Genomic DNA, 15,543 nt, shown 5'->3' with positions numbered 1-15,543 from the left:
ATGATGCAAGTGGAGCATAATCCGTGTGTCAGCTTCTTCATGCTGGCACGGGGACAATTCTGTTAGGTCAGTTGGTTTGTTGCTGAGCACAAGGTCACCCTTTGTTGTGAGGAGGTGATCCTATGAAGTTCCTGGCTGAGGAACTGGAAGAGCTTGTCTTTATTTTGGCTATGTTTGAGGAACTCGTGCCGTTGGGCTCCCTTTGGCAGAGCCATCTTGCCTGAGTCTCGTGTTTGACGTCTTGCAGACTCACCACGCTTGACACGAGTTTGGTACTTGAGAGTTGCCTCTATATACGTGTCCCAGATTGGATCTATTCTGGTCATGCTGTCTGTCATCTGGCTCTGCAAGTTTGGCAGCAAGTGCATCTGCGTGTACTCCCCAAAGACACTGGCAAGTTGTGATCTGATGATGTGCATTACTGCTGCCATATCGAAAACAGCCACAGAAGCCTGTGTGGCTACCAGAGAGCACCCAGTTTCAGCCATGCCTGGTAGACAGCCAGTAATATCTGACTTGGTTCCTGACAAGAGCTTGCCTCGATTGGATACGGACGGAGGTTCACGCTGATTCTTACGTTTAAAAAAGTCATCTATCTCTGTATCAGGACGTGCTTACATAAATATAAACAGCTTGGTGACGAATCCTGTATTCGCCTTAGCCGATCCCACTTGTCAGCCCCTTCGTCAGATCTGCAGGTGGCCTGTAGGTGAATGTGAACAACTTGGCCCTTGGGATGATATCAGACAGGGGCTTGGAGGCTTTTTCAATTCTGTCTCTCACGAATTCCATGAACATGGCTTTACTGATGTTTGGAGCTTCACTGAAGAGTCGGCGACCATAGGGTTCATGACCTCGCTGGTGTCCAAGGCTATGCGCTCTGTACCAGGCTCCTTGGATTGATTAACAATTGCACCCTGCTTGACAAGACCACATAGAGCTTTGAGGTGATTAAGGAACTTGTTCTGTTCAGCTGCTGAGGACTCTGGATGCTCCAAACTGTCCTTGTTGTTTGAGGCAGACAAACAGGCACTCTCAAACTCATCAATAGGCCGTAGCAGGTGTTGGTAGTTCAATGATGTCCTTCTCCTTTGACTGACAAGAGACTCTTTGCTCCACTATCCTCCTTCAGAAACTTGATGCTGTGCTCCTGGCTCTGGTCAAGTGTCATTAGTGAGAACTTCTTGTCACCACGTTGCACGACAAACGTCCCATCCATGAAAGCCTCGTGGACTGATGGGTGTGTCTCTGAAAGTTGTGCCATGTCTTTTAAGAAGGCACATCCAGCGGGCATAGTTTGTGTATCGGAAGACATGTCATCACAGGCATTAAGAGTCCATGGCCAATCTCCTACTCGCTGTCCTTGGGCAAAACAGCAATTGATGAACAGGTAGTCTCTCACTGTTGTCCAGTAGCAGATTGTTGGATGATTGCTAATGAGTCGTTGCTCCCATATTTCTATGGGTTCATGAGGCCGATAGTCCATTGGTCATGGGAGATGAAACCAGAGTAGGTCACTGGCCTTTCTTGAAGTGTTCTGTCCTTTGTGAATAGAACCTTATGGAGATGGTTGAGCCATGCTTCATCAGGCACCCCTGCTCGGATATTTTCAGCGAAAACTAGTCTGTCCATTCCATTTGGAAATGACGAAAGGGTGATTTCACCAGCATATTCATCAATGTATGGCACAATGGCGAATTCATCAGGAAGCTGGACAGTAGCATCTTTTAGAACATCCATGGTGAGAGGTGGAGGGACCAACACCATGTTGTTAGGAGTGAGATGGTTGGTCAGGTATTCGGCAGTGCCATGGAGCTCTATGATACCAGATTTATCAATGTTATCGACACCGCCAGTAGTGAAGACTCCCCATTTAATGTTTGAAGGTAGAACAACTCCATCCTCGGCAAACCGCCTTGACATTTATGACGCGATCGTATGACACTGACATGCCTAATGCATGGAGCCTGATAATGGTGCCTTTCTGACGATCATTTACATGCAGTTTCAGTTCCACATAAAGAGGAAAGGGTGTCTCTCTTTCCTTCTTCTGATAAAGAGTGAGGGCGTTACTAGATTGCTTGGCAGCATTGCTGTATATCAGCTGAGAGATGGTGCAGGCGACTCTGACTCTGGAACTGATGTTGGCCTGACCCTCTCTTACTTTCTTGACAATAGAGCTTGAACCTTGGAGTAGGAAGTCTAGAAGTGTCAGAAGAGGCTGGTCAACTGGCTCATATAGACACATTTGTATGCGCAAAATGTCTGGGGTTTAGGCTTTGCATGTAGATCTTGGTAATGACTTTGACCATGCCCTTTGACCTTGAAACCTTTCGTGAAGCACAAAATCGACCTGAGAAAAGTATTCACCATGCCTAGAAACCTGGAAAAGTAATTCATTTGGGTCAGAAACAGATACAGAGCCAAAGATAGCATTCCTATGTGGTTTAGTTCTGGAGTTATGATAATGTTTAACTAGAACGGTGGCCATATTGTACACCGTATTGGATTTGTTTTAGAGTGAGGTATCCAATAAAGTGAAAAATAAAATCCCTGGGGTTGAAAACAGGTCTACAAATCTTGATTATCGTTCTATGTGCCTTAGTTGCAGAGTTATGGCATTTTTTTTTATTTTTTTTTAACATCATGAAAATGACATTTGACCTTTAAGATAACCATGGAACAGAAACATTACTTTCCAAATGGATTCCTCGTACCTCAAAATATATAAAAAGTGGTATTATGCAAGGATCTACAGTTAACAGAAGCTAAGATATGACAGTATCTTTTTCCGGTGGGAGTCATATTGGATTTGTACATCGCGACCTCCCGGGGACGACCCCAACTTGTATGCAGTGATTTATTCACAACCGTATGTCCATACCTAACAGCAAATTGCCAAATTGCAAAAAAAGTTCTGTTTTTTTTTTAGAAGTCCATCCCCGCTATATCGAAAGTATCAACCGAGTCTACGTTAATTGGCATTTCTCGATGGTTTGATTTTATAAACCATATTGAAGAAAACAAATATTTTTAAAAGCAACAATACATTTTTATTTAAGAATGTCTTTGCTTTGGCGTTTAGATATTGTAGGCGACAATGTATTCACCAGTGTGGCCTTGTAATCTGGAAAACAGTAAAATTGTGAAATAAATACATTTATTTCATTAATTGTTCGTTTTATGTAGGATTGCAGAATACATTAAATAACTGGTTACTCTAATACGATATCAGTTTTATCCTACTTAGGAAAATGTCGATATCATAAGACATGATTATAACCACTTATTATCTGTATATCTAGTTTATTTACCATGTACATATCACAACAGATCGTTCATCTGTCTTTGACTATTGCAATGTACATTAGACTAGAACGACTTGTGTACGTTTGCCTCAAACATACAACGTCCACACCTACGTTATGTTCAGTCAAATGGTCAAAACGACAAAACTGTCCTCTTTAATCAAAACCGTACATCTGCACAAGGAAGATTCCAAAGGTAATTTTGGCAAAATCGAAAAAACATTTCATGAATAACTATCAGGTACATCATTAAAAGGAGGGCTAAGAGCTAAAATCTGAGACGCTTTAGTTAAAATCCATATTATATGCTATATATGCCAAGCTATAATATCTGGTAAATCTAAATCTATACGTGTGCAACAATTCAGTGCAACAGTCAAATGTTGTAATTTGTTTTAGTGTATTTTAAGTGTGTACCGGTACTGTACACATCGTAGATAATTTCAGAAACCTCTAATTGACTGAATGCAAAGGCACCTACGTCACCAACAAGACCAGTCAAATTGTCCAGTGAAGCTCCTGTCAAACGAGATCATGGACCCATCGGTTAGAAAACCATAACAAAACAGCCTTACTTTTTAACAAAATGTGATACATAGGTGTTGGGGTTTTGTTGTTGTTGTTTCTGTTGTTGTTTTTTGTTTTGTTTTTTGTTTCTTTGTGGGGAGTTGGGGACGTTTGTTGTTGTTTTGGAATCATGTGATGGATATATGTGAATCTAAATGGCAAAAATGTCTACATGACCAGGGCCGTAATTCTGCACAATATAGTGTCGAATGGATATTTGGTAAAATAGTGCTTGATTCCATGAAGGACAGCCACAGTCACAGTCAAGGACATCTTTTCTTGGAAAGTTCCTTCCTCTTCCACTGCCAGAAATATGACTGTCACTCCAGACCAGTTTACTAAATCAAAACTAGCTCACTAGAATAGGTACAGCTCTGATCGCATGCACTCATGAATCACTGTCTTGACCGTGATGAAGAGAGAATATGTCGATGTTGATAAATTAATCTACCTCAAAAATGTATTCAGAGTGACTAAACACTTTGAAAACAGCTTGACCATTAGTGAGATGTGGGCTAGCCTTTTCTTTCTCCAACCAGTAATTTGTAATTCCATGTCATGTTGTGAAGATGTACGTTAAATTTAAACATTACACTTGTTCACGTTTACACTAGTATTTCAGCAGTGAAGTCCTAATACAGTGTGATAAAATGTATTTATAAATTTATTTTATGTCTCAACGTCATTCTTGCATTCTATAATAAAGTGTCCGCGTCTGGTCTAGAATGATTTCAAATAGAGAAATCGCTGTGTAGATTAGATGTACTTCTATCAAACATTTCTGACACATTCTCTCTCCATAAGTGAAACATGCCTACCTGTTTACTTGTATCATCAATAACAATATCGGTAGCAGGGTTAGTTACGGACACTGCTGAGATGGATGCGCCGGTTACAAGGTGGCAAACACTTCCAAATTGATCAAACAAAGTCTTGTCAGCAAACTTGTTTTTGATTAGGTCAGCATATACAGTCTTGCAGATCGCTTGGTTAGCAGTACCAGTGTAATTATAGTGAACTTGAAATTTATGTTGAAAAATTGATGTTAATTTTTCTGGAATAAGAAATGGAAAACAAATACATCCGTGCTTTGTCTATATTCAGCTCTTTTGTTTATTATTCCAGCCTTTAATTTCCATTATTGATACTACTAAGGGTTAATATCACACATATGTTCCTTTCTGAAATTTATGCGAGAACTGGAATTCAGTTACCTAAATATTTACACCATTACTTCATCAACAATGTATCAAAATAAACAAAGTTCTGCATCTAAGATTTTTATGTGAACAGACCACACGAGCCTTTCTTTCCTTCTCCCTCAGTAACGTATTCTGAACGACAAAACGGCCATCTCTGATCAAGACCTTAGTCCTGCACAATGCAGAGCCGAATGGGCATTTGACAAAATAGTGATGGCTTCCAAGAGTCTTGAAATATGGCCTTGTCTATAGGACATCCACTCCTGAGTTTGCTGTCATTGTAAAACAATTCTGAATAATGGAGACTTTTCTACATCTAAAATGACACGTTAAATAATATGTTCTTGTGTAGAATATCTTTAGAATAGCTTTACATCCAGTGCATTTCTGGTCGTCATAATGCTTGTAGTAGCTAAACCTATTATTATTATTATTATTATTATTATTATTATTATTATTATCAGTTAGTTAGTTAGTTAGTTAGTTAGTTAGTTACGCGGGTTTTTGACAGGTTGTACGGGATTGTACTTCCCGCCAAAAACCCGCGTAACGAATTTATTACCTTTTAGATCTGTTTTTTTTAATTTTTATAAGTAAACAAAAATTACACCAACACTCAAACTATTAAACAAAATACACAAACATTTTGAATTTGAGTTTAATAACATTCAAATTCCTCAGAATATATATATATATTTTTTTTTTTGTTAACAAATAATTATGCAAGGTATTATTTTTTGTTGTTAGCTGTTTGGATATTAAGAGTGTCAACAAGGATTCCGGATGGTTTTACCCTGCACTCATTTCGAATCCTGTTTTGCAAAGGGAGACAACTCATAGCGCCTTGTTATCTTGCATGTTTTAAACGTTTATGATTAGGTTGTAATCGTATTGGGAAAACAAAACTGAACACCCTCAGCCGAAAAAAAATATTTGTCGTGTTGTACTACGTTGTAGAACATGTTAAAAAAAGTATGTCATGTTATTACTTAAAATATGTTCGTGATAATTAACACAAATTCTAACACAGTAACTGATTACGTAATGCTATATCCTAGCATTATCTTTTAATACGCGAAAAACTACAATCTAGCACATTTTTGGTCAAACGTGCTCAAGAAATGTTCAAATAAACAGTAAAAATTTAATTTACCGAATTGTGGTATTCCCATTCATAATGAATTCAAGACTTTTAAGAAATTTAATCATTGAGGCGTGTTGGAGAAAATTGCGTCGGTCTCATCCGCAGTTTGTATTTTAGTACAACCAGTCGAGCAAGTCACGAAATTTTCGTACACCTCGGCAAATTCTGTATTTTCCCACAAATTCTGTATTGTCCCGCAAATGACACGGTGTACTTGTGGTATGCATTGGATATTGACCAATCAAAACACATGGAATTTATCTAAAAGGTAATATATATATATATATATATATATATATATATATATAATATATATATATATATATATATATATATATATATATATATATATATATTGTGCATACAAAATTATTGTGAGGTAAAATCTAGTCTTGACTTCTACAAACATCTAGGCGATCAGAAACATCTTGTACATACCGACACGGATACTATAAACAAGAAAATGCATTTCATATGTTATTACAAATTTTCTGTGGGTCAAAAATGCATTAGAATGGCAGCACATTTAGGACATTCTCTTTAATACAGCAGAAAGGTGCAGCTATTCCAGTGGAGAGCTCCAATTATAAAATGACATGCATTTTTAAAAATAAATGTCTTGCATTGGTCTCGTATTGTATTTGTTTATATCATTAAACAAAAAATCATTATTTTATAACAACTGGCTGAAAACGTCACTTCCTGCAGCCACTATATCGTGCGATCTATATGTCGAAGTCATTAACATCATCATCGTTTGACAGTTTACTTACTGGCATCGGCACACGCTGGTATGTTCACGGACCAAGGCACTCCAGTATCACACGGAAGATGTAGCGTGCTGATGGATGTCTTTGAGGTTGACAGGTCATAGAACACGTATCCTGTATCACATGATATACTGCACGTGAATCCAGATCCGCCAAACTTAGCAGCACAAGACTTCGAGCCGTGCAGAGGAGTCTCCAAGGACAGAGGAGAACAGGGGGCAGCTGTAATTCAATTGTCATCGTTTAAAGTGACATACCTTATAATTTAAAACTGTGGCTTATTCTTCACTATTGATGCCTTGTTCGATAATAGAAATCAGACGTTACTTAAATTGTATTGTTTAAAAAAAAATCCATTTCCGTACATCCGAAGTCTTTATTTATGAAACACGCACGTACTTTTGATAAGTAGGGGTTGTGGAAACGAGCTGCAGTTTATTTTAACGTTTAACATTTTCCAAATGTGTACAGGTTTATAGATTAACACAACTAAACTGATTGACCATTTTCTCTCTTTAAAAATAGGGTCTGCGACTTCTAAAAAAACAAATGCCTTTTTTACAATTAAAATTAAAAACATCGGATTAACATATTTTTCTTAACTTTTATTAAATATCCAGATTAACTTATTGTATTACCATTTATTAAATATTCAGATTAACATGTTTTATTACCTTTTATTAAATACACAGATTAACATGTTTTATTACATTTTATTAAATACTCAGATTAACATGTTTTATTACCTTTTATTAAATACTCAAATCGGCAGGTGTTGTTGTTTCCAGAAGCATCTGTAGTTGTTGCCTCGATCTGTTGTACATGGTTGATAGATGTTCGGTCTAGAACTATTGATGGAGGATCAAACATCACACTTGAACCAAGCCTACTGTTATCTGATACGTTGACGTTACTTTTATCGAAAATTTCGACGATGGTATCGGTATTCATGGTGATGTATTTCACTTGTGGTGGAGGACATTCAATTCTAGGTTTATTGCCATCTACAAACGAGAAACACACATCTCGTGAGTCAGCTAAAGAATACGCTATGAATGCATTATCAGACTCTCTGCCAGAATATAATTTGAGGTTATATAAAAAAACCCCACAAAACAGATCATAAGTGTCCTCACTAGGTGGTTATTTATGGGTTTGATATATTGTGAAATTGGACTTTATATTCCAGGTTACATTTAAACAGCATTTCTCTTACCATAATATATATTTTTTAAACATATAAATATAAGCATTAATTCATAGTTATGTAATTTTTCCTTCTGTACCCTCTGTCGGAAACTCGGATTACATTATGACATGTATTACACACAAACTGCGTATCAGTACGTAAATAAAGATTGATTAACATTTTAAAATGATAACACTAGTCAATAGATAAGCCATGGACCACTAACTGTAAGGCAAAATAAGACAACCATAATAAATTGACCCAACAGCACGTCAGACAAGCACCCTAAAGAATGTGCTGTATTGGACCCGGCATAAAAGCTATTCTCTTCGAGCTGTAACACGTGACATGACTTATATCCTATAACTTACCTATAATACCCATCTCTCCTTTGATATTTATCATATTTATCATTATTAACTAGTTTGGTATGTTGTCTGTCAATGGGTCACTTGTGTACAGTCAACAATACCTACATACCCAGCATAAAGTTTTGATAACATTTATTTAAATTCTGTGAGGTCAAACTACATTTATGTTAATCGAGAAGGTGTCGTATTACTGATGGAGGCGACTTTAGAACGGTGATTTACTAAACATCTAATATACAGAGAGAGAGAGAGAGAGAGAGAGAGAGAGAGAGAGAGAGAGAGAGAGAGAGAGAGAGAGAGAGAGAGAGAGAGAGAGGGAGGGAGGGAGGGAGGGATGGAGGGAGAGAGTCAGAGAGACAGAGACAGACATAGAGAGAGACAGACAGAGAGAGACAGGCATACAAACATAGATACAGACAGAGAGACAGACAGACAGAGATAGAGACACATACAGAGGAAGAGAGAGACAGAGACAGAGAGAGAAAGACAGACAGACATAGCTAGAGAGCGAGGCAGACAGACAGACCGACACACACACATACAAAGAGAGAGAGAGAGAGAGAGAGAGAGAGAGAGAGAGAGAGAGAGAGAGAGAGAGAGAGAGAGAGAGAGAGAGAGAGAGAGAGAGAGAGAGAGAGAGAGAGAGAGAGAGAGAGAGATAATGAATGAATGAATGAAATAATGTTTAACGACACCCAGCACAAAAATGCATCGGCTATTGGGTGTCAAACTATGGTAAAGATTTAAATAAAAACACAGTGTAAAGAACTGTGCAAAAATACAAACATCACATATAGATACTGACTTGTACTCAAAATTTCAATTTGTGCTCTATTGGCCATTCTCAAAGATAATGTTACACCACTGCACCACGCTGAGGTCACGGCACGCGGCGCGGGGGGGGGGAGGGAGAGAGAGAGAGAGAGAGAGAGAGAGAGAGAGAGAGAGAGAGAGAGAGAGAGAGAGAGAGAGAGAGAGAGAGAGAGAGAGAAGAGAGAGAGAAAGAGAAAGAGAGAGAGAGAGAGAGAGAGACAGACAGACAGACAGACAGACAGACAGAGACCCATATTAAGAAATTATATATAGACCCATATCAAGAAATTATATGTATACCCATATTAAGAAATAATAATTATACTGACCCATATTAAGAAATCTTATATTGACTCATATTAAAAACCATGAACAGACGAATGTTATATACAAACCGACATTAAGATAGTATATACAAATCTATACTACGAAATCATGTATAGAAATATATAGAAATCGTATAGAGACTCCTATTAAGTGCAATGACTATTGTCAGAAATCAAATACAGACACATATTATTAAAACGAATAGCATATATATATATATATATATATATAATATATATATATATATATATATATATATATATATATATATATATATATATACCTATATCATGAAATCATACACACAACAATATTAAGAAATCATACATAGACCCATAGTTAGAATTCGTATAGAAACACACATTAAGATACCCATTTATATATTTTTTTAAAAACCACAAAACCATTATGATATATTCCCATATTAAAGGTAGGGTCAACTTCAACAAGAGCCTTATGTGTTGTAAAGATGCATACCCGGACCGCCAACACATACTGACACTTTAACAAATGAAAAACGCGTAATTTTAGAGTTACTAAAAAAACAAAAACATGTTTATTCCTGCTGACTGGGGGCAGCCATTTTGTTTCGTTTTTGCGATGACCGGTGGTATAGCTTGGGGCGAAGTGACGTCAGCTCCGTCCATATCCTCTATGCACAGTGTAAACAAACGCTCTAATTTATGACATGGCGCTTCCCTTTCATCAACCTGACTTGTAAAACAACATAAATGACTTGATAGTGTAATAAACTATTTAACTAAATATATTTCAATTTCCATCAATAGAACGGAATGGAGTTATAGTATTTTTCTCTTTTTTTTTAAAACCAAAGAACAAATGCATATTATTAGGCCTATTGGTAGGGTACGTTCGAGCGAAAACGACCACTCATGATACCCAAGTGATACTTTTCTTTTCTTTGGGACGACGTAATTGGTCAGTTTTGTGATTTTAGATGGGAAAGTCTACTGAATCAAGGGTTTTACAGAATTACTTACAGTAATAAAGCAGGGCGGCTGATAATGTCCATTACGAATGGAGGGGTATCCGTGCGGTTACCACACAATACCCTGTGGTCTTAATAAAAGAGGTACGCCTTTTTAGTGTGTCTAGGATACAGTGTCTGGGGATCGTCTAAATACACACCTGCCAATCAGGAACCAGTGGTACAGGCCACGGAAAGAAAAGACCAATTAACCAAGAAAACACTCCGATTATTATTTCAGTACATGGATTAATTGATGTACAAAACATAATACAGTTATTTGAAAACTTTGACGATGGTGGTTTATTTTGTATTAAAAAAATAATATATAATTGTTGCTGGCTTACTGGGATGGCTTTTGTTACAGAACATTGCGATGTATTCGCAAAAATCAGCTATGTTTTGTTTCTTCAGTTCGAAGACTAATTCCTGACGTGACACTTTAGGTATTACGTAACCACCAGCTCACCAGAGGGCGTATTCACTGGGATGGTACAAAAGGGCTGCGCCCGTTATATATAATAGCCGTCACATTTAACCGTTTTATTAATTAACTACACGATTATACTTCTTGATATTAAGCAATAATGTGCATTATATATCGTTGAATATGCATACCAGGCCAAATGCCTTAATTGTCCCTTCCTGTAAGAACTCATATGCAGACCCATGTTAAGGAACTATATACAGACCTATGTTAATCAATCATATAGAGACCCGTATTAAGAAATCATAATAATATACACACTCAGATAAATAGACAGACAGACAGACATAGAGATATAGAGATATATAGATAGATACATACATACATACATACATACATACACACATACATACACACAAACGCGCGCGCGCACACACACACACACGCGCACGCACGCACACACACACACACACACAAACATACATACATACATCGTGTATATTTCAGGGGGTTAGCAAACATAATACAATATTCAGAGTATGATTATGATCATGGGCTACTCTTTATGATTAACAGCAAGGGATCTTTTATATGCACCATACCACAGACAGGACAGCACATACCACGACCTTTGTTACACTAGTTGTTGAGCACTTGCTGGAACAAGAAATTCACCGACGAGAATCAATCTGACATCGATCGCGCATTAGGCCACTGAGCTACGTCCCGACACTCAATGGGTATTGGATGTCCAACATTTTGTAATGTTGGTATTGGGTGTAAAATATATGGGAATTCAGTCGTGGTGCACTGCTTTGAAGGATAACTAACACAATGGGTCCACCGACGGGGATCGAGCCTAGAGCGGACGCGCATTAGGCGAGCTCTTTACCACTGGGCTACGACCCGCCCCTTGTATGATATAGGTTTTTTAAAATTATATACAGACCCATGTTAAAAATTATATACAAATATATTACATATATTGGTTTATTAATACATCATGTTTAGAGACATTAACAACAAACTGGTTTTAAACATTGTGAAGATGTCATATTGCTCCTTTCTAATGTTACAGTAGGAGATAGAGGCGTATCTCTACTACTGTGCTACTGTATACATGAAGGTATACACGTATGGCAGGGGTTTGAAGGTATTTGTCCTTCTCATAACGTCGAATACTGTCTCCATTGTTATTTCGTTATCCATCCGTTCCGTAGCAAAGAAAAACGGGGTTAACCTAAAAAGAACAAAACTTCAATCGCTACTGGTTTAACGGAAGCGACCGACTGGAACACGTCCTTGTATCTTATGTGACAGCCGTGGATAGGTCAAATACAAAACGCACACAACTGAAAACCATCTGATAAAACGACCCATACTTTATTCTAAATAATAATAATAATAATAATAATAATAATAGCAAGTATGAGAGCGCATCGTGGTTAGTCTGGAATCGGCGGGCGATTCGGTGCCAAAAGTTTGAGTCCCAGCTACAACATGGGACAATGTGTGAGGCCAGAAAGGATTTATTTATCCCATGTGCCAGTGCGTTAATATTTATGTATGCAACAGTCAGCCTCGACATACATACAATATATAGATATTCATACATAAATACATACTAGCCAGTGTCAGGTTTGCCCACTGTTTTATGCACGTAAGCGGGATCGACCGCGTAGATTGTAGGCCCCATGCATGTGGTTGAGTTAAAGAGCATCCTTTTTTATGGAAGCCTCAATAGCTTAGAGCGCATCGTAGTTAGTCTCGCAATTTGCGGGCGATTCCTTGCCACACGTACGAGTCCCAGCAACGGCATGAGACAATCTGTGAGGCCAGACAGGATTTAATTATCCCCTGCGCCAGTGCGTTAATATCTATGTATGTAACAGTCAACCTCGACACACATATATATACATATTCATACATCAATACATACATACATTACAGAGCTCGCTTCCTTTGAAAGATAGGCTTATTTCTCTCCGACAAACTCAAATAGCCCTTTTCAGAATTGTGTGACCTTCCGTTAGAAAATCCCCTCTTTTGTTTGCATTTCTGCTGATACAAGAGTTGACATATGACGGAACGTTATTCACCAGTCGTATGGCACTGTTCACCAGTCGTATGGCGCTGTTCACCTGGCGTGTGGCAGTGGTTTCTAATAATAATGTTTTTTTTTATTAGTTCAGATTGTTTTTGTTTGTGTAGATTATGGATTCCCTTATCAAAATAAAATTACTATATGACTTCCCTCACGGGGAGAGGGGGGGGGGGGGGGAGGGGCGTAGCGCAGTTATAAAAGCTCTCGCTTGATGCGCAGTTGGTTTGAGATCGATCCTCGTCGGTGGGCCCATTGGGCTATTTCTCGTTTCAGCCAGTGCCCAACAACTGGCATACCAAAAGCCGTTGTATGTGGGATGGCGCATATAAAAGATCTCTTGCTACTAATGGAAAAATATGGTGGGATTCCTCTCTAAGACTATATGGTAAAATTACCAAATATCTGACATCCAATAGCCGATGATTAATAACTAAATGTGCTCTAGTGCTTTCGTTAAACAACATCAGAATGTCTTTAATTTCCCCTCACAGGGGCTAGCTATAACATCTTCCCACAAACACAGAAACAAATCAGCCAAATAAATCCCACAAAAGCAACTCTTTAAAAAAAAAAGAAAAGAGAACGACCCTTAAATATAAATATATACTATTTAAATAAAACTCCTACCTGACAATGTTGCCGTTTGTAAACACATCCACGACGCGGCGAGAAGCAAACGTGACCAACACTTCGACATCTTGTTGAGTTGCGTGTAAACCCAAATAAGCAGAGCTCTGTTATATCTAAACACAGTCATACTTCGGCTGCTTTTATATTGCAGATAATAATAACGATCCTGGGTTTTTCACCCGTAATCGTTGGACCGTGCTTTTTTTAGATCTGTTTGATATATATACATACAGGCGCGAGTGAAGTAATTTTTATTAGAGGAAGAGCCAGACTGTGACGATCGAAGTTTCCGGGGAAGCGGGGGGGGGGGGGGGGGGGGGGGGGGGGGGTCGAGATATACTCCCAGGAAAATGTATTGAAACAAAACATAGGAGAAAATGTGCTTCAGCGGAGGGGATGAGACATAGCCCTGTGGTAAAGCGCTCACCTGATGCGCGGTCGGTCTAGCATCGATCCCCGTCGGTGAGCCCATTGTTCCAGCCAGTGCCCCACGGCAGGTATATCAAAGGCCGTGGTATGTGATATACTGCCTGTTGGAAGGTGTACATAATAGATTCCTTGCTAATAATGGAAAACATGAAGCGGATTTTTGTGAAAATAACCAAATGTTTGACATCCAATAACTCTAGTGGTGTCGTTAAACACACTTAAACTTTAACTTTGCTGAGCGGTCGAGGGAGTTCGCTCCCATCCAACCCTCCTCCAATCCCAGAAACCCACCCCTGTGCCCTCGCTTGTTATTGCCACTGCTGTTTATACATAGCCGAGGATGCAAGCATTGGCCCATGTACAGGTGCTCCTACTCCCCTTTACACTGGTTTACACAATTATATATAGAGAGAGACACTTTTTTTTTTTTTTTCTAAACAATCATATTCATATACTTACCTTTGACACCCAATATTGCCAGCGCCACATTTTGGTGGAATGTAATCATCTGGAGCCGACGAGAAATGATATATATGGCAACAGAAATGTTTTGGAATCTTTTAAATTCCACCCAGAATTAATTACATATATTGGTTTACTAATACATCAAGTTTAAAGACATTAACAAGGTGTGCGCTATAACAGCTTGCTCTGAATGTGCACGAAAAGTCCTATGACCTGACCTGAAATTAACAACAAAATGGTTTTAAACATTGTGAACATATCATATTGCTCCTTTCTAATGTTGCAGTAGAAGATGGCAAACTGATACAGGCGCATACGTATATATCGTATCTTTACTACTGTGCTACTGTGTACATGAAGTTATATACGTATGACAGCCGCTTGAAGATATTAACTGACCTTCTTATAACGTCGAATACTGTCTCCATTGTTATTTTGTTATCCTCGGAATTGTGCAGAGACGATTCTAAACTGAGGCAACCACAGTTGTGAGTAGGGTCGGGTTATGCTCCACCGTAAAACATCATTGAAAAAGAAATCGCTTGGAGTAGTGGGGAACGGACTCCTAACTTACCCACCCTATCAGGCAGACGCCTCTAATGTAACAATTAAATCATAAAACAAGTTTAACTTTGTACCTTGGAAGAAGAGAGTAGCTCATGTGACATTATTGTAAAGTCCGAACCAAATTGTTATCAATTACCTTTAAATTCCGTTAGATTTCATCCACGTTTTGTCCAAACATAAATGCTGATAAAAAACATAAAAACTCCAACAAAAACAGCATTACAGTGACGCATATTCCATAT

General features: G+C 38.3%; 1 protein-coding gene across 1 annotated transcript; it reads right to left on the bottom strand.

Annotated features, from left to right (window-relative positions):
• Positions 1-6,637: 6,637 nt before the first annotated feature.
• LOC121387497 (sushi repeat-containing protein SRPX2-like) lies at positions 6,638-13,957 on the bottom strand. The gene is made up of 3 exons (XM_041518643.1): positions 13,838-13,957; positions 7,738-7,995; positions 6,638-7,213 (listed from the first exon to the last, which is right to left on the bottom strand). Exons 1-3 carry the CDS (start codon positions 13,905-13,907, stop codon positions 6,987-6,989), a joined length of 555 nt encoding a protein of 184 aa, XP_041374577.1. The 5' UTR covers positions 13,908-13,957; the 3' UTR covers positions 6,638-6,986.
• Positions 13,958-15,543: the final 1,586 nt, after the last annotated feature.

This window comes from Gigantopelta aegis, chromosome 13 (genome assembly GCF_016097555.1).
Source record: "Gigantopelta aegis isolate Gae_Host chromosome 13, Gae_host_genome, whole genome shotgun sequence".
Lineage (NCBI taxonomy): Eukaryota > Metazoa > Mollusca > Gastropoda > Neomphalida > Peltospiridae > Gigantopelta > Gigantopelta aegis.
Note: the sequence above shows the minus strand (reverse complement) of the source record. Positions and strands in the feature narration are given on the sequence as shown.